The 25,206-nt window shown below is 36.2% G+C and overlaps 1 protein-coding gene across 2 annotated transcripts in view; it reads left to right on the forward strand.

Annotated features, from left to right (window-relative positions):
* The window catches only part of OXR1 (oxidation resistance 1), a 231,569-nt gene that overhangs the window by 44,993 nt on the left and 161,370 nt on the right, over window positions 1-25,206 (forward strand). For both annotated transcript variants that reach the window (XM_032223205.1, XM_032223204.1), the window contains exon 3: window positions 17,104-17,148. In XM_032223205.1, coding sequence (XP_032079096.1) covers window positions 17,104-17,148 — 45 coding nt within the window. The remainder of the gene's footprint in view (window positions 1-17,103; window positions 17,149-25,206) is intronic.

Raw genomic sequence — 25,206 nt, forward strand, 5'->3', positions numbered from 1 at the left:
TATAATCAGTGTAAATAAATATGAAAGCTAATATGGTAGTCTATCATTCCAAAATATTGTATAGGACTTCAGCAGAAATTGCTTCTGGGTCTTACTGTGCTTAAATTGTTTAGCAATCTCTTGTTGTTTTCAGAACTTGTTATGGGGGATAATATGGAACTTTAGATTTAATCAAACAAGTTAACTTGAGAATGTATTGGCCCCAAATGACTCTAGCATACTTTGCTTTTAGGAAATAGGAGAAAGGAGTCTAGAAATTGAATGAAAAGCCATCAGGACACAATAAGAGTAGATTCCTAGCTTGTAGTGTTATTAATTGTGGTCAGCAGGTTCTAAAAAATTCTATTTGTAGTAGATATTTGCACTGGGATTTTTATAGTTAGAAAAAAAAACCTGGATGATATGGTAGAGTCATTTGGAGCCAATACATTCTCAAGTTAACTTGTTTGATTAAATCTAAAGTTTCATATTATCCCCCATAACAAGTTCTGAAAACAACAACAGATTGCTAAACAATTTAAGCACAGTAAGACCCAAAAGCAATTTCTGCTGAAGTCCTATACAATATTTTGGAATGATGGACTACCATCTTAGCTTCCATATTTATTTACACTGATTATACTGTGCAGATACTAAAGGATTGGAGTTTAAGTATTATACTTCCCATTTATAAAATGGACAATCAAGATTAACCTGCCAACTATAAGCTCTTCATCTTAAGCATAAGTAAGTTTACATAATAACTTCTCAATTGTGTTAATTCAGAACATATTTTGGCAGATGAACAGGCAGTTTCTAGAGCTGAATTCTTTGACCATTCCCTTATACCACAGCATCTGGCTGAAAGATATTCATCTGAGCCAGATGTTGCATTATGCATTGCATTTATTGACCTCAGATTTACATGATATCATTTCCAGATCAAAGTTGTAGGTAAACTCATAAATACTACAATAGAAAAATGGCTGATTCTACTAATGTACAAACTTCATGAGAATGTTTGGTGCCTAAATGGCTGGATGATAGAAGCAAGTCAGAAATTTTTAAATATCTGGACATGGTCATTCAGAAACTGTACCAAACACAATACCAAACTAAGTAATTCAAAATATAGGGGGGGGGGGGGAAATCAGCGGCAGTTGTATAATGCTTCCACTTATAATGCCAGAGGGAAACAGCATATTCCATTAGTAAAGCCTTATTTGGCTGAAGTACATGTCAATTTTGCTTAGTCTTTAGTTGATACCACAACTATTCCTTTGTCCCTCTGGAGTAGATTCAGTTTCAAATATTAAGGACTATATTTCAACTGTTTCCTGGTGATTAAAAAGGGACCCTAGTCAGACTATAGTAAAGTAGAAACGAGATATAGATTTGCATTGTTGACTACTAGTTATTAATGTTACTGGGTTTTTTCCCATAAGGTTAAGGATTCTAATTCAGTGCAGATAATTACAAATCAAGAGGAAAAAGATATCCCTGAAAAAAACTGCAACACTCTGGGTTCTCAAGAGAGGCCATTCTAATGAAGGGGGACTGATCATTGCCATCAAGCAACATATTATACATTTTGAAGCTCAGTTGGGTCAATCAGTCTTATTTTTTAACAATCCAACTCCAATTAGATTTTAAAAATGTATAAATGAAAGGCAACCCTCTGGAAAATTCTTGGTAGCAGTTGACTGGACATGACATCTTTTCCATTTCTGGAGAAAAGGGATTGACCTTGAGCTGGCTTGGAGCATACAGTAAATGGGATTATAAATTTGCTTCCCAGGATAATCCAAGTCTTGAAATAAAATCCAAATTTTATTTCAATTTTTTTGTATTGTAATAAGGACTTAGCTATTTGTATTTATGTAACACACACACACACACACACACACACAAATGGTTGTGTGTGTTTGTATGCACCAGCATAACTCTGGAATGCCTCGAGCAATTTCAACCAAACTTGGTACAGAGATGACTTACTCTGGAAAAAAATGTTGTGGGGGTAAGACACCCCAACACCTCTCGGGGGTGCATGCTCTGTTAAGATACAGCCTGTTGTGCCTTAAAATGACTTCTACTGTACTGCCATAAAATGGCTCTACTGTACAGCGCAGTGGAGTTGTCAGGGTAACAGCTTCACAGTACTCCGCAAGGGGACTTCTTCTGTGCGGGGGAAAATCCAACATTAGAAACTATGTTTGGTTCGGACTTTTGCCCCCTATAAATAAATACCCAGACAACTCTAGGTTATCAGCTAGTAGAACTATAAAATACATTTGCCTCAGGGGTAAACACGGTTGTGTGCATAGATGTGGCCTGCTGATGGTTTGTTTTCCTGCAGCATTGTGAGTTGAGTTGAGCTCATAATGATTATGTGGAGCCCAACTGTGCAGTTTTCTTGGCCCCAGTAATAATTGATTCCTTTCATGTTGTATTTTCAACTTCCCTGGAAGTCGCCCAACCAAGTAGCGACTCTGCTTAGACCGGGTCAGCCAAATGTTGCTGCTTTACTAATGTTTGTGGAATAAATTACACTTAAATGCTCCTAAAGATCATATTTAGTGCTTAACCCTTGAAACCACCTTAGGCTACTGAAGAAATTCTCATTATGTGTCTGTGGTAAAACTATAAAGGGATAGAATTGGAATCAGTGCATTTAAGGAGAAGAGTGTCTCAGAAGAGATAATAGGACTTATGTGGAGAAATGCATTACAAGAGTTGCCCTCCCCCCCATCCCAAAGGAATGATTCCTTGAGATAGAGAAAAAACAGATGGAATTATAAAGAAGGCTACTCTTTTCATAATTATTCAAAATAATGAATAACAGCAACAAATTGCTAACCATAATAGATAAAATCAGGGACTGTTAGGTGCAAAACATCAGCATCCTATGTGAAGTTTCAATTAAAGGGATTTATTTACTGATCATGCCTATGCCAAGACTCAACTAATGGCTAGAACTATCTTGGTGTCAGATAAGAGTCAACAGAATTTAAGAAGAGTTGGACTCAGTCCGTTTGTGGCTACATAGGGATTCTAGGCTGATTTCTATTTTGACTCTTCTTCTCCTACAGGGACTTCCTGAACTCATCAGAGTTATGAAGAAAATGCGGCTGATTTTTTAAAAAACCATACTGTTCTAAAGAATGAGTCAGGCACTGCTTCTTTTTTTCCTCAAGGGCTAGGGAATAAATATATACACACAATTTAGGAAGACTTAGGCTCAGCACTCAGTACTTCTGTTGTTCCAAACACTTGTACTAAGCCAAGCCAATTGCATCTTTTTGATTTATAGCTACTGGGGCAAACAGCTGTGAGTCACTTGTCATCTTTGTTTTTCATAAAGCTTCAGCAAATCTTAACGGATGTCTTCCAGGATATGGAAGTGCTCTTCTCCACTGCTGGCTGACTGCCTGTAAAAAGAACAAGAGAAAATTTGAGGAACAACAAGACAATAAATTGTGGGATATGGGGTTTACCTGGCTATGGCCCCAGAAAAAGGTTTATGTTGATTCCTTATCCTGAATATTTTGAGAACTTCTCCTATTAGGAAGTGACTGCATAACAATACATTATACATCCTTTTACTTTGATTTTTGAAGAAACATAATAGACAATTAGTGGAGTGAAGCTGATCCTGTGGTGCCATATTTTTATTACACAGTATTGGATAAAGGATGGACAGGGTTATCTCTGTTTTAAGCTACCTCATTTATTATGTTCATTTTGGTATTGCTGATTATAATATATAGAGGCATTTCCTAGCTGTTTCCTAGTGTAGTTTACTGTATCTTGTTTATACCATGGCTTTGTTGTGTTGACCTGCAATTATTCAGAAATATCCATGGATCATTTATTTATTTGTGGACAACAATTGAGAATGGGGTGGATTACCACTAGTGGGTGATTCTGACAGCTGCAGTAATTTTTGAGAACCTATTCATTCTGTGATATTGTACTATAATTGATCAAATAAAAATATTCATTGAACTTTTTTTTGCCTGTGTTACTTCTTGATCTTTGGGATCTCTGGTCGGTCTTTCTCCTCTGCTTAGGACATGCTGTGTCATGTTTACCCTTGTTGGCTTCATATATTGCAAGATCATTATATAAAGATCTTTGCCTTTCCAAAATGTGTAATGTGTATTTATTCCCATTACATAATTCAAAATATGATTTAAGTTTGTAAGTTCTACTAATCATTTTCAAATATTTTGGAGATTGTTATTTTTTCTATTCCAAACATCATCAATAGCATTTTCTAGCATGTTATAGATTCCATTCCTTGTTTCTATCTCATAATTGAATTGCAATAAACAAACACACTTAAAAAAAAACCCTAATCATTTGAAATAGAGATGGTAATTCCAGACAAGACCTAGTTCCCTTCTCTGCATGGAATGGAACTGAATTCCTTTGGCTGGCAATATCTCAGCTATCTCCAAGAGACAAAGGGAGCCCAAATCCAAGCATTGAAGCTACACTTAAAACAAGGAGTGGGAATGTCTTAGAAGGGTGGGTAAGGTCCTGAGAGCCCCAGCCCAGGATGTGTGGGAGTGACTTTTCTCTCAGTGGCAGAACATCTTGCTGAAGTTCCCCAGAATTCTTCTCCGGAACAAGGAGTGGACCAGGATTGCCCACAAGTGCTCCATATAGTGACTCCCTGTGAGACCATAAGGTATGGTCTCTGGTGGGTTTAGATCTCTGGGAACTGGGATAAAGTCATTACTCCTAAGTCACAATGTGGTGTATTTAAAAGCAAACTGGGTTCACATACTTCCTTTCTTAACCACTTTAAGAAATTGCTAGTTAATGGCCTTTTGGATGCTAAGAACAATCAGAAGGGCAAGTTTCATGATAGCTGGGAAAGTGGTGTTGAAAATAAAAATAAAATAAAAGCTGATAAGAGGGGACTATGAAAATTGAAAAGAAGGAACTAGAAAGAACTAAATATTATAATTAAAGCAGAAGAGACTCTTTAAAACAAGGCTTTTTAAAAAGCTTTAATTAAATATTATCCAGGTTTGAGGGAGAAAAGACTAGTGTTCAATAGAGCAATGAACAAAAGGACAAAACTCTTAATGGATAGAATTGTCTCCAGATGTTTGCAGTTATGAGTATATTAATCATTCTTTTTTGTATTGTGAGATCTATCTATCTATCTATCTATCTATCTATCTATCTATCTATCTATCTATCATCTATCTATCTATCTATACACACACACACACATGTCATGTCAAAGCACCTGGTATGCCCAAATATGGGAGGGAGCATACTGCTTCCCTTTTGCCTTTCAGCTCCACCCTACACCACTTGAGACAAATGGTTATCCAACATCTTCATCCACAGCTTCTGGAGGCAAGTTGTTCTAACTGTCAGGAAATTTATCCTTAGTTCTAAGTTGCTTCTTTCCTTGATTAGTTTCCATTCATTGCTTCTTGTTCTACCCCCAGGTACTTCGGAGAATAGTTTGACTCCCTCTTCTTTGTGGCAACCCCTGAGATATTGGAACACTGCTATCATGTCTCCTCTAGTCCTTCTTTTCATTAAACTAGGCATACCCAGTTCCTGCAACCGTTCTTCATATGTTTTAGCCTCCAGTCCCCTAATCATCTTTGTTGCTCTTCTCTGTACTCTTTCTAGAGTCTCAACATCCTTTTTACAATGTGGCAACCAAAACTGAATGCAATATTCCAAATGTGGCCTTACCAAGGGAATATAAAGTGGTATTAACATTTCACTTGATCTCTCTATATATAATATACAAACTTAAGCATGTTATATATATATTATCAGTTATATCATAATTAGGAGGTATGAAAATACAACAAAATAAGGCTAATGTTGCGATTGTCTATTTGCTTAGGTCAAGAGAATGTCTTGTTTCTTTACGGTATTTAATAAAGTATGTTTTAAGCAGATCATACTATTAAAGTATGCTGCCAATTATTTTAACAAAACTAAGAGAGTGCATAGGCTTCCTATAAGGGTAGCATCACTTATTTCAAGCAATACATCTCAGAAAATCTGTTGCCATAAAAACATCAGTAGAATTTGTCCCAGGCTCATGATAACCAGATTTTGGAAGCCTGATTCCACCAAATTTAGATATCAGAATACAAAAGTCAGAGTCTAGATTTTGAAAATCTCTTTCCTTTGTCTTTCTTGTCTTAAAAAAAGAACAATTACAAATTTAAACAGATATTAGTAGACATTCTATGTCTGACATTTTTAAAGCAGAACTAAAAAAAAAATAGCTGCTGTTAAGCCCTGTAATAATAATTTTGTATGTTTTCTGTGAAAAGCTTTCTTGTGATAGACAGTTGCAAAGTAGCCAGATTTTGTGTGTTTCTAATATTGCATAAACAAGGGAGAAATAGGGGCAGCTTTTCAGCTTTTAGCAGCCAATCACATAAGAGAGTATTCAAGGCATTGGAAACTGTGTCAGCAGCATGATATCTCGCTGTTTTTCAGTAGAAAAATAAAGCATGCTAGTAGCGATTCTGAGAATCTTAACAAATCTATTCTTGATGCAAATATCATTGGGAAATTAGAACTGGGAAACTGACATAGTTTGCTTATATCTGACATAGACAATTTAATTTATTAAAGCAGTTTTTAAAATAGCATAGTTTCCTATGAGTAGAACTTGGAACAAAGCTTTTGTATAAACATATTCATAAAGGTTTTTTTTTTTGGCAACATTGCAGAAATGATTTGTCATTGCCTTCTCTCCTGCCACTGATTTATCTTGCAGGCTTAAATTTTTGTGATCTGCATCGAAGTCTGATCCTGCTTTGTCCATATAAAGTTAGCCAGGTTTTGCCAAAGAAATTTGATGCTGACTCTTAAGTATGACATTTTCACCTTGAAGTCCGTTTTCAGATACTTTAAAAGGATACCCTGTAATGTTAGCTACATTTAGAACTCTGTACTTTCCAGTGTTCTCAATACAAACCCTCTTATGGAAATGATATTATGTACAATATTTTGCACTTCCTTATGTACAACATTTTGTAATCACAATATAGTTAATAGAAAATTAGTATTTTGCTATCATATTAAATTATTTGATGTATTGAGAAATAAAAGAATCTAATCATGAATTTATGATTAAAATATTTTAATATTGTTAATATTAAAAATATTAATATGGTAGATAATTATATGACATTATTAATATTATTTTAGGTAAAATATATCAATTACTCTTTCCTTTCAACCGAGATTACTTATTTTAGATATATAACAATGTTTTAATTTGTTTTCTGTTAATGTTTTATAACATATTTTATAGTAATATTTTTATTGGACCCTTTTATAAATTCTGCAGCGAGAAGTAAAATGCTGCTTGTATTAGAGCTTTATAAATCTTATGACAATTATTTACAAATGTTGCCTTCTTATGACATTAAAGATAAAGGTAAAGGTTTCCTTCGCACATTTTTTTCTAGTCATTCCTGACTCTAGGGGGCGGTGCTCATCTCTGTTTCAAAGCCAAAGAGCCAGCGCTGTCCAAAGATGTCTCGGTGGTCATGTGGCTGGCATGACTAAATGCTGAAGATGTACAGAACTCTGTTACTTGCATTTTTACATGCTTGTGAACTGCTAGGTTGGCAGAAGCTGGGACAAGTAATGGGAGCTCACTCTATTACGCGGCACTAGGGATTCGAACCACCGAACTGCCAACCTTTCTGACTGACAAGCTCAGCATCTTAGCCACTGAGCCACCGCATCTCATTATGACATTAAAATGTCCTAAATTTCAACATTCTTGTTTTAAAAAATTAAGCACTTACTATTTTGTTTGAATTTTTGATTAGGAGTCTCAAGTACAATTTCATATGCATTTTGTGTCTGCTTTTAATATCTCTTTCCATTAATGTTTTAATTATACACACAGCATGTAGAAAGACAATCAGTCTTCCAACTCTGTTCCAGATATCCAAAACAATTATTTCTTGATAGGCACAGTTGAATTCCACTGATGGAAATCTTTTTATAAAAATGTCACTAGCATGTTGTTTGTAAACACTGATCTTCTACTAAGGTTAAAACATTGTGGAGTGGGAAAATAATTAATAGAGAAATAAATAAATAAATGTTTCCCTGCTTCTCAGTTCTTTTAAGTTTTTTTTAAGAATGTAGGCTAATTTGTTCTCTATCAACTTCAGTTTGCAAACAGCATTTAGTGGTTATATCATCTTATTTCCTCTATCAATATGATTATAATGACTTACATAAGTGTCCTAGTGAAAAGATATTTAATTAGTCAGTAAAATAAATATTACTGTCTCCTACAGATGGTTCAGACTAGATTGTATGACAAAATTGGCTTTTGAAAAGAACCTTTAAACCATGAACAAATCGTTGTTTGTGAAATGCACTAAAGAGATAAATGTGTGTAGCAGTTATTCAGTTCCATAGTAACTGAAATAATTAGTGTATTAGAATCTTCAGGAAAATTTATAAGAGTTAACCCTGGTTAAGTCCTGCTCCTCCACTAATATCACTGAAATGATACCAAATTCCTATATATAGTTAAAATGAGAAAATTTTCCATGTATACAGTAGTAGGAGTGATAACAGCAGTACTAGTACTTTTTTTACAATCATTGATCAGCTCATTTATGTATGTTGGCTTCTATATGAGGTTGAATCCTGCCATATAGAGGACCTAACTTAAATTGAAGCCCAGGTATATAAAATCAGGGTACAGCTGAATATTTATTTTATTTTATTGATTGATATATCACCTTTCTACTCTGGTGAATAATGTTTGGCATGATAATATGATGAGGTGGTTTTTTTTTTGGCTTTTTAAATGCTTGAGATATTATATAATATGCTCTTAGATGTTTAGTGATTAATTGAATCTTTTTAGGAAACATGTCACCTTCCTGATATTTTGGTGCTGTCCTTGGTACTGAATTTCATTTTCCATTCTTTGCTTGAAACATAAGAAAGGGAGAAGAGAATTTTGGAAGACTCAGAGTTAAAAAGGTAATTAAATCAAATCCAGACACCACCAATTAGAAGAATGTCCAGGGAAGATTGTGTTATAAAACTGCCTTTTTAATAATTTTTTTAAAAAAATGGTATAATAAAATGACTAAGGAATTTCAAACTATATCGTTTGAGGAAACAGATTTAAATGTGCCTTGTTCTCTGCCTATTATACCCATGATTTATATCATTATATCCACCACTAATCATTAAAACAGTATGTAGGCATGCACAAATACAAAATGAATTTATAATGTAAAATGACAAAGGAAAGGAAAATGGAAGGGAGGAAAGTAAATGCTAGTGATAAATTATGCAATAATTCTGGGCTGCCATGCAATGCTCACTTCACTTGGAAAAAGCCCCACTGAACTAGGGAAGTACGCCTTAGAAGATATGTGTAGGATTAGCTGTTACTTGTACAGACTACAATTTGTTGCCATTTCAGTATGGCAGTATTGTTTAGTAGGAGTGGTGTGGTGGCCTAGAGGTGGAGTTCTCACCCCAGAATCAGGAGGCTGTGAGTTCGATCCTAGGTGGAGGTGGACATTTCTCTCTTTGGGCACGATGAGAATTTATATGCTGAATATAACTTTGCATTGGCTACAGGAAGGGAATCCGCCCAGTAAACACTCAGGTCCATTCACTTGCCCAGACTGCACCCCACAAGGGATTATGGGGTCATTAAAAGATGATGGTAGTATTGTTTAGTACTAAAAATCAAGAAGCCCAATCAAAACATGTGACTACAAGTAGAAAACCAAATTAATGACAACAGATACTGTAATCATCCATAGAATAAGAGATTCTAGAATAAGAGAACAAAAGATAATGAAGTGGTGAATAGTATCTGTCAGCGTTCCAAGTATCATGCAGAATTAAATCAGAGTCCAAGGCAAAACGATCCTTAAAGTTCAAATTTAATAAGTCAGACATCTTAGCACATCTGTGGAATCCCAATTCTGGAAGTTACCTAGGATTCCCACCCAGTTGAAAGTTCATGATCTTGTCCCCACACCCACAAATCCATCACATAGTCCAATCTTCTTCTTCCACGCTCGCATCTCCACCCAGCTGGTTCCGGTCAAGTGCAGAGGTGCGGAGACAAAAGATGACCTTGGGCTTCTAGAAAAGAATGACAACAACACATTCCACAATGCTACTCCTTTCTATTCCCCCCCTCCCAACTACTACACTAATGAAACAGCATAATGAAAAAAGAGAGAGTATGGCAGGCCAAAGATCCAAAAAGGGATATAACTGCAGGCCTGACAGTATCTACATTTTAGGATCATCTATTAAGAGTAAAGAAACCAGAAGAACCTTATACCCTTTTCGGTGAATTTGTTTCTTTTTTTTTAGGTATCAAACAACCCCAAGCTATCACCACATTTTCCATTAATGAATTGCTTCTCTTTATCTTAGTTTTATGAATATATGCCCCAAGATTCTCAATCAATCTAGCCATAATAGATGGAAGTTCAAGATTTAGCACATCTCGAAGGGGATTTTTATAAAATATTCTGCACTCTGCAAATGAGGTTTAATTTCTCCTGAACTTCTAAACTTTACTGAGTGTTATTACCATGATGAAAAGAGGAGTAGCAAAGTCTTGTTTCCGTTAGATAGAATGATACAGAAAGGCTTAGAGTGAAAAAGAAATCTGGAATAAAGTCTTCTGGATATTCCCAAATAAAAATTAAAGAAAAAGTTATTTTACCAAAGGAATTTGCACTCTTTTGATGCCCTTAGACTGTATTGAGGTTTCTGTGTACCTTAAGTGCTCTCAGGGGCAGGACAATGATGTAAAATGATAACAACTGTTTTGTTCTTCATATTGGTTTAAAACTCTGTTAAGCCTATTATAATACTTGCCTGTATTCCATTTGGTTTCCAGCCACAGATATTGGGAAATTAGGGTAGCAGTTTTCAGCAATAATGGTCAAAGGAGCCTCTGGACTTTGGGGGTCAAAGGGCTTTTGAGTGGCTGTTTTGGTATTGGGATATCCAGCTATGTTTTCAGATACTATCTGCAGTTCTACACTGTGACCTGATCCTGTTAGGGACTGAATGGTGACAACACAATACCTTGTGAGAAAACCATTGTGTTGTAGAGGTAACAAGATCAGCCCTGATACTCTCGCACATGGGAAATATCTGTTACATTTAGCTAAGTTTACATTTGTCCTACATAAATTTGTGTATAATCTGCCTATTCGTCCTGATTATAAATGAACTGAAATCCTATAATGATGACTAAGCTATCATGTTTTATATTATATTAAAACTTTTAGACTTATTCTGAAAAAAAAAGATTGATTGATATGATTGATGTTGACAAGGAGAATCAGTTTTTGGGTTAGGTTATAAGCACAAAATAATTTTTAACCTTGAGTACATGTTCTTATCGATTTAAAGAATAGAGACTAGGAATAACATGATAGTAGAAAACCAATAATAGTTCTATACCATTGATGATGAACCTATGGCACGTGTCTTTGCTGCTCATGAGCGGAGGTTGGAATGCATGCAGAGGCGCACACGTGCAGGCTCAACAGGGTGGGGCACATGTGGGGGATGAGCATGTGTGTGGGGGTGGGTATTGCACGCATGTGCGGGGCAGGGCGCATGCACGGAGGATGTGTGCATTGCATGTGGGAGGTTCACTTTGGGCACTCAGTCTGGAAAACATTAGCCATCACTGTCCTATATAATAACAATTTATTGTTGCAGGGTTTACAATAAGGCAACAATTCACATCAAATATAATCTAACAATCGTTTCTTTTTTCTTTCCCTTTTCTTACAACCAGACCAAATCAAAAGTTAAATCTATTACTGATCTGTGATTAGTAAAATATAATTTGAAACTTTGTAGAAATATGATTAAACCAGTTTTCTTTGGCTAGATATTTGGGATAGGCAGTGATCTCTTGGAACAAACATCTTGCAGGGAATCTTGGAAATCTCATAAATTAGTATTTGAGATAATATGGTAATATTATTTAAGGTCATCAGGAAAGTGGAATTTCTTGATATAGCATGGAGCACAGACAACCTGTATTAATAAATGCTGCATAGCAATTAAAATTCTGACTTAGCAATGATAAACCTGAGTTCAAACTCTATTCAGGCATAAGATTTGCTGGTTGAACTTGTAAAAAATATTATTTTTCAATATAACAAACTGAAAGATTGATTGTGAGAATGAAGTTGAATTATCAATTCATGCCATTCAAAAATTATAACATTTGTAGAGGAAGCCAGAAAGGGAAGGGGCATAATATGCCTCTAGTATGTTCATCTTGAGCTTTAAATGAAAAATGACATTGATCCTCAAAATCTGCTTATGCAGCACTCATAATGTTCATAGGAAAGAAATAATTATCGCTGGTATATTCAGCAAATTCTGTTTATCTGCTTCCATAAATTTATGTGCCTAAGCATTTTTAAAAGTACCGTGAAACTAAGGCAATTAGAATATAAATATTCATGGAAAAGAATAACTAATCCTATGCTGCTTATACAAATGCTGCTAAGCAGTCTTCTTATTAGTGTTCTTATTCTAATAATAAATATAACAATCTTCCTGGTGTAGATCACAAGTTATTTATGGCCAGACTTTTTGAAAATTTCATAAGAAGATAGCCATGCTTATATTGTGTTAGATGGACAGCTTTTCAATAAAATGACATTTTAAGATTTGTACTACCATTCTTTATGTGAGCCTTGATGAGTAAAAGGTTCTCTCCTAAAATGAGCAGATTGGTAGTTCCAGACATACGTATTGACAAAAGTGCTATCAGAAAATAGAGACATATTGTTCTGTACTTAATAAGATAGATTGGCTTCCTTATCCTGAAGCATTTTCTCATTGGGTTTCAATGAATTTATCTATGCTTTCAACTTACTCTAAGCATCTTTCACTTAGCATTTAAAGAGCCTTCTCTAATGTAGCAGTTCCCAACCAGCATAAAAATTAATTTTGGAAATTTCCTATTCATAGGAAATGCCTAGGTATAATTTAAAAGATGCACGTAGAAAAATACTTAATGTTTGATTTTTGTAAAACGTTGGTTAAATGCAGTATATTCTTAGCAGACAGTTTCCATTCAGTTATTAATGGAAAGTCCTGACAATAACAATATCCTAATGAATGCACATCTCCTTCTTAGTAACCTAAAACATCAATAAAAATTAAGGTAGATGCTTTGTGTTGAAAATAACCTCAGAGAAATTTAAACATTATCGAATAGGTTTTCCATTGGCAGAGATTACATGATATTTTACAATAACAATCATTTGTTTTTATTTAGAATTTTTAAAAAAATTGTTTATGTTTTGATGGAAGTGTGATAAGCACAGTATAGCAATTTGCAACCCCTATTTTGTTGTTTAATAACTGCTTTTTCTTGCTTTTCATTTTTGTACTGGGTGATCTTATATAAATATTCTGTCAATAAAGAAAATGTTCAGGATTCATAGACTGGGGATAAAGCATCTTGATATAAAATGACTAGGAGCAAAGCCAAAAATATTTCTCCTATAAAATCACTGGAAGCTACTTGTCATCAGAACGAGTTAGCTGAATCACAGATCTGACAATTTTCTATTGTCAGCTAGTCTTACCATACATATTTTTTTTAGCTCTCTAAATGGATATTATTACCAAAAATTGTCCTAACTTTTAAGGATTCTAATTAGCAGATACTGAGATTCAACTTAATTATTGAATTTTCTGTGGCATGAATCTGTTGAAGTGACATAATCACAAAGACTACAGTACTTTGACAAAACAGGAATTTTGTCAAAGATATTCTGTCCAAATATTTTGGGACAATGTTTTCCCCCAAAGCACCTGAGGGCATGGCAAGAAGCAACAGGTAGAAACTAACCAAGGAGAGAAGCAACCTAGAACTAAGAAGAAATCTCTTGACAGTTAGTACAATTAATCAGTGGAACAACTTGCCTCCAGAAATTGTGAATGCTTCAGCACTGGAGGTTTTTAAGAAGAGGACAATCATTTGTCTGAAATGGTGTAGGGTTTCCTGCCTAAGCAGGGGGTTGGACTAGAAGACCTCCAAGGTCCCTTCCAACTCTCTTGTTTTGTTCTGTTTTTTTATGAATATTGCATGAGACACAACCTACAGAAGACTTCAAAAATTGTGGATGAATTTGATGGAATTTTGTTTTGAATGGAAAAGTCAGTTCTGTTGGAAATATGAAGTTTTTATGATCATGTGTGTAGGACTTATGGTTAGTATTAAAAATAAGATGTATTTGTATTAAAAACATGGTATAAAACATCATTGATATTAAAGTATGGTATGTAATGGTAGGATTCAAAAATGTACATGTGAAGGGATTTCAAAATCAATACATATTTCCTTTCAATTAAAGAACACTTTTCAACCCAAAGGTGTTTTTTCAAAAGACAACTAGACTTTGTTTTTTCTTGGAGACGTTTCGCTTCTCACACAAGAATATTCTTCCATTCTTAATTGGAAAAACAAAGCCCAGTTGCCTTTTGAAAAAACACCTTTGGGACAACCATGGTCTCAATGATTGAGAATCTCCAAAGACACAAACAATTTTCAAGAACATTATTCTTATTACCAGTAATTTGAGGGAAAAATAGAATAATTCATAGGATTGATCAAGGATTGGCTTACAGGCACAGGCAAGGGAAGATCTTTTCGCTGATCACTGATCAGCAAATTGCAAACCAAGGGTAAAACTATCATTACATAGGTCAATAGATGTGTAAGGTGGAGTGGAAATTCTGTGGCCTTTCAGGACTTCCAATTGGGAAATGCTGAGATCAGCAACATTGGAAGGGCAAGAGACATCTTTAATTCTTTAATTCCTCTTGGTCCAAGTGGGTGCATTTTCCCCTTCCATTTTTCACTAGCAAGAAGACAACATAATTTTCCCTCCAGGCTTCCTTTTTCTGTGCTGCCAGATTCTCTGATAATCAGAAGAAGTTTGATATGTATATACAGCAGGAAGTTTAGCAGCTAATTTAAAGAGACAGCACTGTCAGACAAGTATGCTCATTTCCCTTTTTAAAAACAAATAATGTCCCCTTGGCATACAAAGTAGATATGTAGATATGAGACTTATCATTGGATATTTAGCTAGGCGATAGTGCCTATTCTTTCTCACTGTGGTCCTCAGTGATGACTGCCCCTGACCTGCTGTTTCCACTTTGAAAATATTAAATATACTTCAGGCTCACCAGAAAGTGGGAGAAATTACCTTCCAGACATATTCCCTATACTGATATACTGATATAAGAGCACAGTAGGCATCTTACAACATATTAACTATCACAGACTGAGAGAGATAGATGTACAGGTTTAAATGCCTATGACAAATTCACTAGTGTGTATAAGAAGGTGTGTTGTCAGGCACTGAACTGGAGATATATCCTCTGATAAAAAAGGAGACTGGTGAGGCCTTACAATCTTGATGAAGTGATATCACACTACTCTTTTCCTGGTTCTGATTTGATAATTGATAATTGAATTTGCCATGCCTAGAAGAATGCTACTTTTTCTGTGAAGAAGATAGAGCAGGCCTGTCAAATTCACGGCCCATGGGCTGGATGCATCATGCACAGGCCATGCCCATCCTGGCTCTGCAAAAGCAAAAAAACATCACAATATGTCAAGTGATGTGATCGAGTTTGACACCTGTGAAATAAAGGAAGGCATCTGGCATGCAAAGATGCAACAGTTTCATGGTGGACCATAGTACAATGATTCATTGTACTCATGTAATTTACCTTGCTTGCAACTTACAGTATTATCTAGAGCAGAAATTTTAAGATGTGTGAACTTCAGCTTCCTTATGTCGATGAAGATTCTGACTCAGCTGGGTACAGTTGTCTGGAAATTGAATAACAACAACAACAACAACAACAACAACAACAACAACAACAACAACATAGGCCAGTTGCCATGGGCCAACTTCCGTTCAACTCCTGAAATTATTCAACCAGCATACTGAGTATAGAGGTTCATACATCTTAAAGGTTGGAAAATGCTGGTCTAGAATACTCTATCATGGCAAAATAATGATAATAACCAAATTTTTAAAGAATTATCTGTATTTAGGATTCAGTTGTGTGCACACTGGTATTTAAATAACCATGGATTCAAACTTTTCTGAAATGTCTTCTGGAAAAACTCAATCCTTGCTTAATTTTGAATACTACCTTTCTCAATAAAATTTACCTTCTGGCAGAAGTTTTGTTTTGTTAAAAAAAGAAATTGGACAGTATTTACTACTGGCCTTTGTTTAGCAGATTTATAACACTTGCTAATTGATTGACTGCAGGTTGAGAAAATTTGACTATTTTATGAAAAGTTTGAGGACCCAAATCAAGGTTTTCCAATTGACAATTTGGTAATATAGGCTTGAATTTTGTAGCCACTCACATTTCATCTGAAGGAATAATGCCTCCTGTTTTTTCTAAGTTTTATATCCTTTTCATCTTTCTTGGTTGTTTTTATTTTTGCATTTCTGTCTGTAATCAATTGGGTTTATGGATCAGAACAGTAATCTTAGTTGCTCTTGATGAGTATTGAACATTAATTAAATCAATTCTGTTACCATATGTATTTCTGTTTATATAGCTTGATAGAGCATATCTAAAAAAAATGGAAAATGATTTAGCGCTAAAGTCAGACTTAGCAATGTTTCAAAGTCCAGTAATTGGCAACAGTTACATTGGCTCTACACAACACTTCTCTCTGTGACTAATCAGCAAAATATATGAAAATTAATGCTAAAAAACAGGAGACATCAAACAGCTTTGAAACAGATGGGGAGGGGAAATGAAAGGGTAAATAAGGGGTTATCTTTCAAATCAACTCATACTTTATATAAAGTGAGTTCAGAATCATTATGAACTTGGATGACTGAAAAAATGTAATAGGTTGAGAAGCTCATAATCACTTATATTTTGCCATTGTTCAGTACTAGAACATTATTTTATAACCTGTGGTCTGTAACACGTCTTGCACATTGCTTTAACGTGGTAATTGCATTCATGTTATTACTCCCATGAGGTAGAAAAATATTCTTACTTTTACAGATGGGAACTGAGGCTCAGAGATAGTGACTCAACAAAGGCCACCCAGTGAGTATTAGATTCACTTGTATGCATGCTGAGCATTGTGAAACATGTCATTCCATGGTTAATTCAGACTCATGTGCATGACTATAAACTCATCATTTTTAGTTATTCGGGTATTTTTAATGGGCAAAGCAAAATCATAAGAAACTTTGAACTTTAAAACATATTATGGTGCATAATATTTTATGTAATTATTAAAAAAAAGCTGCTGAAAAGTTCAGGATTAAAACCGCAGCATAGAGAGAGACATGGCTATTTAGTGTAGTGGTTAAGACATCAGACTAGAAATCAGGAGAATGATTTCTCATCTACTTTGGCCAGTCATTCTCTCTCAGCCCTAGGAAAATGTCAATGACAAAGCACCCGCTGAATATCTTGGCAAGAAAAATGACTTTTCACCTGCAGGGAATCAAGATTAACTTGAAGACACATAATAAGAATAATTATGCAATTGAGACTTTGGCAATAAACGATTAGACTTCATAACATATTTATAAAGATTATCTAGTCATAGCAGTTTCCCCAAGGAATATCTTCCAGTATTTCAGAACATTGTGGTTGAAAATATTTTCCACATTGTGAACGTAGCTCCAAGTCAAATGGGTCTGATACATTGGATGGGAATGTCATCTTCATAACTGACAGATGGGAAGAAAGTCAATGAAACCTAAAAACAAAAGTGAAGATAGGCCTCAGTTTGAAGATCAGAGAAGGGATGGGAGGGGAAGGTAAGCAAGGGACAAATTAAATCAAATTGGGCAAAGCAATTTAAGAACCACAAGGTTCTTAAGTTTCCTATTTACACTTTGGAAAATAAGCACATTCCTGCATATTGCTGTATATTTTGTATGTTGCATATTGCTGTATATTGCTGTATACATGAATGAATTATTTGCTCTGCCCTTATGTCACAAGTGGAAAACTGAATAATAAAATAACAGAGTTAGAAGGGACCTTAGAGGTCTTTCAGCCCACTTCTTGTTCAAACAGGAGACCCAATAGCATTCCAAACAAGTGGCTGTCCAGTCTCTACTTAAAAGCCTCCAGTGATGGAGCAACCACGTCTTCTGAAGGCCATGCCATTCTACTGGTTAATTGTTCTCACTGTTAAGAAATTTCTTTTTAGTTCTAGGTTGCTTCTGTCCTTGATTAGCTTTCATTCACTGTTATTTGTCTTGCTTTCTGGTGCTTTGGAGAACAGGTTGAGGCCCTCTTCTTTATGGCAGCACCTCAAATATTAGAACACTCTTATCATATCACCCCTAGCATTTCTTTTCACTAGACTAGACATATCAATTCCTGCAACCATTCCTTCATGTTTTATTCTCCAGGCCCTTAATCAGCTTTCCAGAGGCTCAACATTTTTGCTATAATATGACCAAAACTGGATGAAGTATTCCAGGTGTGGTCTTAGTGAGATTTCATAAAGTGATATTAATACTTCACATGGTCTTGATTCTATTGCTCTATTTATGCAACCAAGAGTTGCATTGAGTTTTTGGGGGGCTGTTGCTGCATACTAAACTTGAAGATCATTCTTCCTGAGATAAATGATAAATCCTGGAATATTTCAGATTCACTGGGGTTACAGTGCAGCGAGAAAAGCTTAAATATTCTTGATTTCCCAAGTTTTGCAGTTTTCTTTGAGCATGCTATATATTGTTTAGTTATACTGCTTTTCTATGTAGTTCTGCATGGTAAAAAACTGTATCCTGCTAACCTTGCTAACTGTTTATCTCAATCAACTTCATCCTTCATGGTATCACTGTTTGCATATGCCTTTTGCTGTGTCTGAAACTTAAAAATCATCAAGTATTCTATGCTTAAGATTATTAACATTCCTATATTCTTATACCTTTTCGCGTCAGCTCTGCAGTAAAGAGCTGAAATAAATAACACAAAGATATGCTCAATATTGCAACTATAATTACTGTATGAAATTATATATCATTGCAAGTAGATATAAATAAGTGTGGCAACCAAACTTGAATGCAAGTTATAGGTGTAAAAATGAATGTTGGTTTAAGGGAGAGAAAAGGGAGAGCTAGCAGGATTTGCCAGAGAATTCAACAGAAAGAAGGAAGCAGAGGGATCAAAGAAGCTGTAGATTCTGAGGGATTTATGATGAGCAATGAGGAGTGGAAAGGTTATCTTCTGAATAGCTGTTGATTACCCATTGTAGATGATTAGGCAATTGCTTCCTGCTGAGTAAACAGAGAATGTAAGAGAAATATAAGGCAACCTGGTTCCAGGAGGAAGCCCATTGAATGAAAGTGTTTACAGTTGTTCCTGAGAAAGAACTAATAGGAGTTTGCTGGAGAAAGATAAATTCAAATTCAAATTTAAAATTCAAATTTAATGAATTTATATGCCGCCCAATCCCGAAGGACTCCAGGCGGCTTACAGAATTAAATCTCTAAAAGGATAAAAATTAAAAAAATAAAGAAGAGAAACAGAATTAAAAAAAAAACACATCATGCACTCAATCTAGGCGGGGCTGGACCTCATTCATGAAGTCAACAGCCCCAGGCCTGCCGGAATAGCCAGGTCTTAGTAGCCTTTCGGAAGGCCGAGAGAGTGGGAAGGGTCCGGATCTCTGGGGGTAGATCGTTCCATAGGGTCGGAGCAACTACAGAGAAGGTACTCCCCCGAGGAGTCGCCAGACATTGTCTGGTCAATGGCACCCGGAGAAGGCCCATCCTGTGTGATTTTATCAGCCGTTGGGAGGTGTGTGGCAGAAGACGGTCTCGCAGATATCCGGGTCCTAGGCCATGTAGGGCTTTAAAGGTGATAACCAGCACCTTGAAGCGCGTTCGGAGACCAATAGGGAGCCAGTGTAGCTTGCGGAGGATAGGTGTAAAATGGGTGTATCTTGGTACACCCAATATCGCTCGCGCGGCTGAATTCTGGACCAATTGTAGTCTCCGAACACTTTTCAGGGGCAGCCCCATGTAGAGCGCGACAAGACAAGAATAAGTAAAGGCTTTGTTTGGATGGTGCCTTAGGAAGCCAGAATGAAAATGAATGGACAGGAGATTCTATTTTTCTTCCCAATATAAATGTCAGGGTTCCAAGTAAGACCCAATGCAATCAAAACTCCGAGGCCAAGGCTCTCCTCAAAAGTCCAAATTTATTAGACATGTCATATTGGCATATCTGGTAAAAAACAGATTCTGAAGACTCAAGGCTTTTCCCACCCAAATTATAAATCAAAGTTCTTTCCCCCCACCCCAGTCGACAAGTCCATCATGTGGCCCAACCAGGACACAGTTCCAACTCCAGCTGGCTTCAGTCTACGCCTCTCCAGCACCTGCTGGGAATGTCCTTAATTCCCAAGGAGAAAGAATTTTATTTTGGCTACAAGTCCTCATCTATCTCTATTCCCTACCCCACATTCCCACAGCTCCATCCAGCCTCGCTGTGGCAGCCTTGAAGACTCTTCAAAATGGCTTCAACAATATAATTGCAGCTCATACAACATGCAGACTCATAACAGCCCTTGAGTGACAGGTCAAAGTACTGGAGAATTTAATGGCCAAGCTTTAGCTACTGAAAAAGGAAGGAGAGTCTCGAATGGAAACAGACATTAGAGGCAAGACTCCTTAGGAAAGTTACTCAAGCAGAGAAGCAATGGCAGTAGATGAGAATAACAACCGGCAGCAAGAGATATAAAGGATACTTTCACCCATGTAACTCGGAAATCTTTTTTAACCAGATTCTTAGCCTTTAGGGAAATAAAAATAGATACCCAGAATGGAGACGAAATGCACAGGAGATAAAATGGTGTTCTGTGAGAAGGTGTAATAGTTTGTAATTCAATATAAAAAATATGAAACAATGCTGAGTGATTCTGTTGGTTTATCCAGATAGGATTCACTTGTCATAAAGTGAAAAATCAGGGATATAGTAGTGCTTCCAAGATTACCAAATCAACCGACAGTTATCTTTTCCTTCTAAAATGGTCAATAGTCTGCAGAGAACCGTTGTAATGTGTTGGACTTTGAATCCTTTGAAAATCAAAAGTTTAGGCTCATGTAGTATTTTTTGATAGAACAACATTCCAAAAGGAATGGAGAATCAATGATTATTTATGCAAATGGTATCCCTGGGAAAAAACTGGTTTCTGAGATCATAGTCTTGAGTTATCTAGCTCATGGGTTGATGGCATGAGATAATTCCCACCTTGCAAGATCTTCTAAAAATGTCTTTGGGTCATAGGACATGTCAAATTTATCCGCTTTCAATTTCCAAACATTAGAGGTGCTCAAAAGGTGTGACCTGCCTTGGGGATTGTAAAGATACTTTGCTTACTTTAATATAGTTTAGATGTCCTTAGTAAGTAACTACATAAATATTGTAACTTTTTAACCTTTTGTTTGTTCCATTTGCTAAGGCACCGTATACTCGATTAGAAAGGCTTTAAATGGAATGTAATGAGTGGAGTAGAAATGAAAACTCTGAAATAAGGACCTCATATTTGAGCTCCAAGAAGGTAGGAGTGCTGTTGAATTGGGGCCTGTTACAAAATGAAAATTCATGAATATTAGCTTATAAAATTCACAGCAGTCTTTGTCGGTATGCTAATGCTTAGATTAACTTGTTTTTGAGACAAATTTGATTTAGTAGGTTTAACAGCTTTGCATTTTATGATTATAGTATAGGATTGAATTTGTTAAAAACAACAACAGAAGACATAGAAAGGAAGAGTTATACAGATACTGTATTTTTTCAGAGTATAAGATGCACCTTTTTCCCCTCAAAAAAGAGGGTGAAAATCTGGGTGCATCTTATACACTGAATACAGAATGTTTGGCCTGCTGAAACCCCTCCCCCTTCACAAAAATATGTGCAGAGGGTTTGGAAGGCTTGCAAAGTGCTCCTGAGGGCTGAGGAGGAGAAAAAAGAGCAAAAAAGGGCAGTTTTTGCTTGCTTTTGTCCCCCCCCAAGCACTCCCTAAGCCTCCCAAAGCTCTGGAGGCCCTCTCCCCCCACCAAAAAATATGAGGTGTGCAGAGGGTTTGGGAGGCCTGCAGAGTGCAAAACCTTTTTTTTAAAATTACCTCTTCAAAATCATGGTGCATCTTATACTTTGGTGCATCTTATAGTCCGAAAAATATGGTAGTCCATATAGCCACAATTAAGACCAGAATTTTCATTGCTAAGCTAGGTCATTGTTAAGTAAATTGCACCCAATGTTACAAAGGGTTTTTTGCCACAGTTGTTAAATGAATCACTGCAGTTAAGAGACTTATGCAGCTGTACAGCTCATCCAGCTTCCCCCGTTGACTTTGCTGGTCAGAAGCCAGCTGGGTAGATTGCAAATGGCTATCACATGATCTTGGGATGATGACAACATGTCATAAATACATGCTGGTTGCCACGTCCCCAAATTTTGATCCCATGACCTTGGGAATGCTGTGAAAGTCCTAAATGGTTTAAGTCACTTTTTCAAGATTGCATTTATTCAAAATGTAAGTGTGGACATACTGATTACTATGTCATTTTATTGACTATTAAGGTCAACGTAACTGGAACATTTCAGTTATATTGAATTGCAACTCACATCTTCTACAACTAGTGTGACCAATGGATAGAAATTATGGGAATTATTGTCTGGAATATGCTGGGTATCTTTGAAGAAGTTTGATCTAACTAATATCCTAATGGATATCACCCTTAGAGCTTCAAACTTAGAGGCCTTACCTATTGAAACCAAGAATTGAACTAAGGATCCTGTAGTTTAAAAGTATGTGATCTATCCATCCACTAATAGTCAACCATGGTTGAACAATAAAAATCAGTTGAGAATTCCTTATCTTTCACGCTTGACAGATTACATCCTGCTGACAAGGATGTAGTGTAGAAGAATGATTCTTATTGATCATTAGGACTGCTGTTATTTTGTCAGGTTTTTTCTTTCTCTGTGTCTTTCTGTCTCTTACACGCATTTTACTTTAAACCTCATGATTTATTATTTTAATGCATTGATTCTAATGCCTAAACATTAAGGAAGGACGATAGGTTCTAAAACAAATGATGTGCCTTTTACATTACTTCATCAACAATGCAGTGCATAATTATTTTGAAAATGAGAGGGAAAAAAATAGAGTTATTATTTCCATTTTGAAATGCCAGGACAGAAAACAAAACCATGAATTCAGAGAAGTGCACAGATTTGTCATGGTTTAACGTCATGTGCTGTTTTAAGAACAGACATAATTATGAGACTATGGTCACAGTTTTATACTTTCTAACAGAAAACCATTACAGTAATTGCCATCTACATATATTGCGCTACTTAGAATTCACATCAGAATGAAACATGACCTCCATTAAATTGTATGCTATTTAGACTGTCTCTGATACATACCCCTCTTCACAGGGAATATTAAAGAGATGCAATCCAGCACTTTTTCTTTTGCCAAGGATTTTCTGTTTAAAGAGGACAATCTTATAAGTCACCTTGAAGAGAAGAATTATGTTGGCTTATTCCAGTATTCCAGAAAACAGTTTCAGATTTTGGTCTATGATAATCTTAAAATAGTCCTTAATTTGGTTTTAAAACATAACCATTCCAAATGTGAAGGGGGAAAACAACCTTGCAGGACACATCTATACCTGTTTTGCATCTTTGCTTTTCCCAGAAAAGTTGTTATTAGTTGCAAAGTTATGTCCAACCCATCACGACTCCCTGGACAACTTCCCTCCAGGCCTTCTTGTCTTCTACCATCCTCTGGAGTCCATTTAAGCTCAGGCCTACTGCTTCAGTGACTCCATCCAGCCACCTCATTCTCTGTATCCCCTTCTTCTTTTGCCCTCAATCTTTCCCAGCATTAGGATCTTCTCCAGTGAGTCCTTCCATCTCATTAGGTGGCCAAAGTATTTGAGTTTCAACTTCAGGATCTGGCCTTCTAAAGAGCAATCAGGGTTGACCTCCTCTAGGACTTACCAGTTTGATTGCCTTGCAGTCCAAGAGACTCGCAGGAGTCTTCTCCAGCACTACAGTTCAAAGGCCTCAATTCTTTGGTGCGCAGCCTTTCTTATGGTCCAACTTTCACAGCCATACATTGCAACTGGGAAAATCATAGCCTTGACTATACACACTTTTGTTGGCAGCCCAGAAAAGTAAGGTTGCCCAACCCTTATTATGTCATATTCAAGCATTAATCTTTTGCTGCTTAAGAATTTAACTAGATCAGGAAGCCTCTTCCCTTGCACAGGAAATCATGAGCAGGAGAGAGCAGGTGGGCAGGGGAGAGGGACTACAGCAGTGGTGGCCAAACTTTTCCAGCTGAGGGACTACAGTTTCTGAATAATAATTTTCAGCCTGCAGGATGCAAAAAGCTGTTTGGCATGATAATGTCACTGAGCAGATGTGACATTTCAGTAGAAGGAGCCAGAACTATTTTGGGGTGGACATGGCTACAGTTTGCCTTGAACAAGTTTAGTGTATCTATTTGCAACACATTTGCGTTGGTGTGTTACCTTGTTTTTCAGTGAGGTCATACAAGCTATTTTTGTCACTGAATATTGCCAGATTTGTGGGGAGTTCCCATTGGAGTCTGGCACCTGCATGCAGACCAAATGTTGCATGTTGTTGTTCATTTATTCGGCCACTTCTGATTCTTAATGATCTGATGAGATCAGTGAAATGATTGACTTTCCGTAGCTGCTGCTTTGAGTTTCTGTAAGCTCAGGTGCTATCAGGGATAGCTATCACATCTTCTTTTGGCTTCCTTTTCAATTACCTTTAATAAATATCAAGGTTTTTTCCAGTGGACATCACATTATGTATTCAGACACGTCATGTTTAGCATCATTCTCAAAATTTCTAGGGCGCAACCCAGTTTTCTCTAGAATCATAGTGCAAATAATAATATTCTCCTTGCTGAACAAAAAGATCTAATTTCTAATGATTCGACCTTTACAGCCATATGTTACCATTGAGAAATCCATGGCCCTAACACCGCCATGGCGGTCAGAGTCCAGCTCCGTGCTCAAGCAGGAGACATTATAAGTATTTCAGAAAAGTGATGGTCCAGTCTCTTCTTAAAAGACTTCT

Source organism: Thamnophis elegans, chromosome 8 (genome assembly GCF_009769535.1).
Source record: "Thamnophis elegans isolate rThaEle1 chromosome 8, rThaEle1.pri, whole genome shotgun sequence".
Lineage (NCBI taxonomy): Eukaryota > Metazoa > Chordata > Lepidosauria > Squamata > Colubridae > Thamnophis > Thamnophis elegans.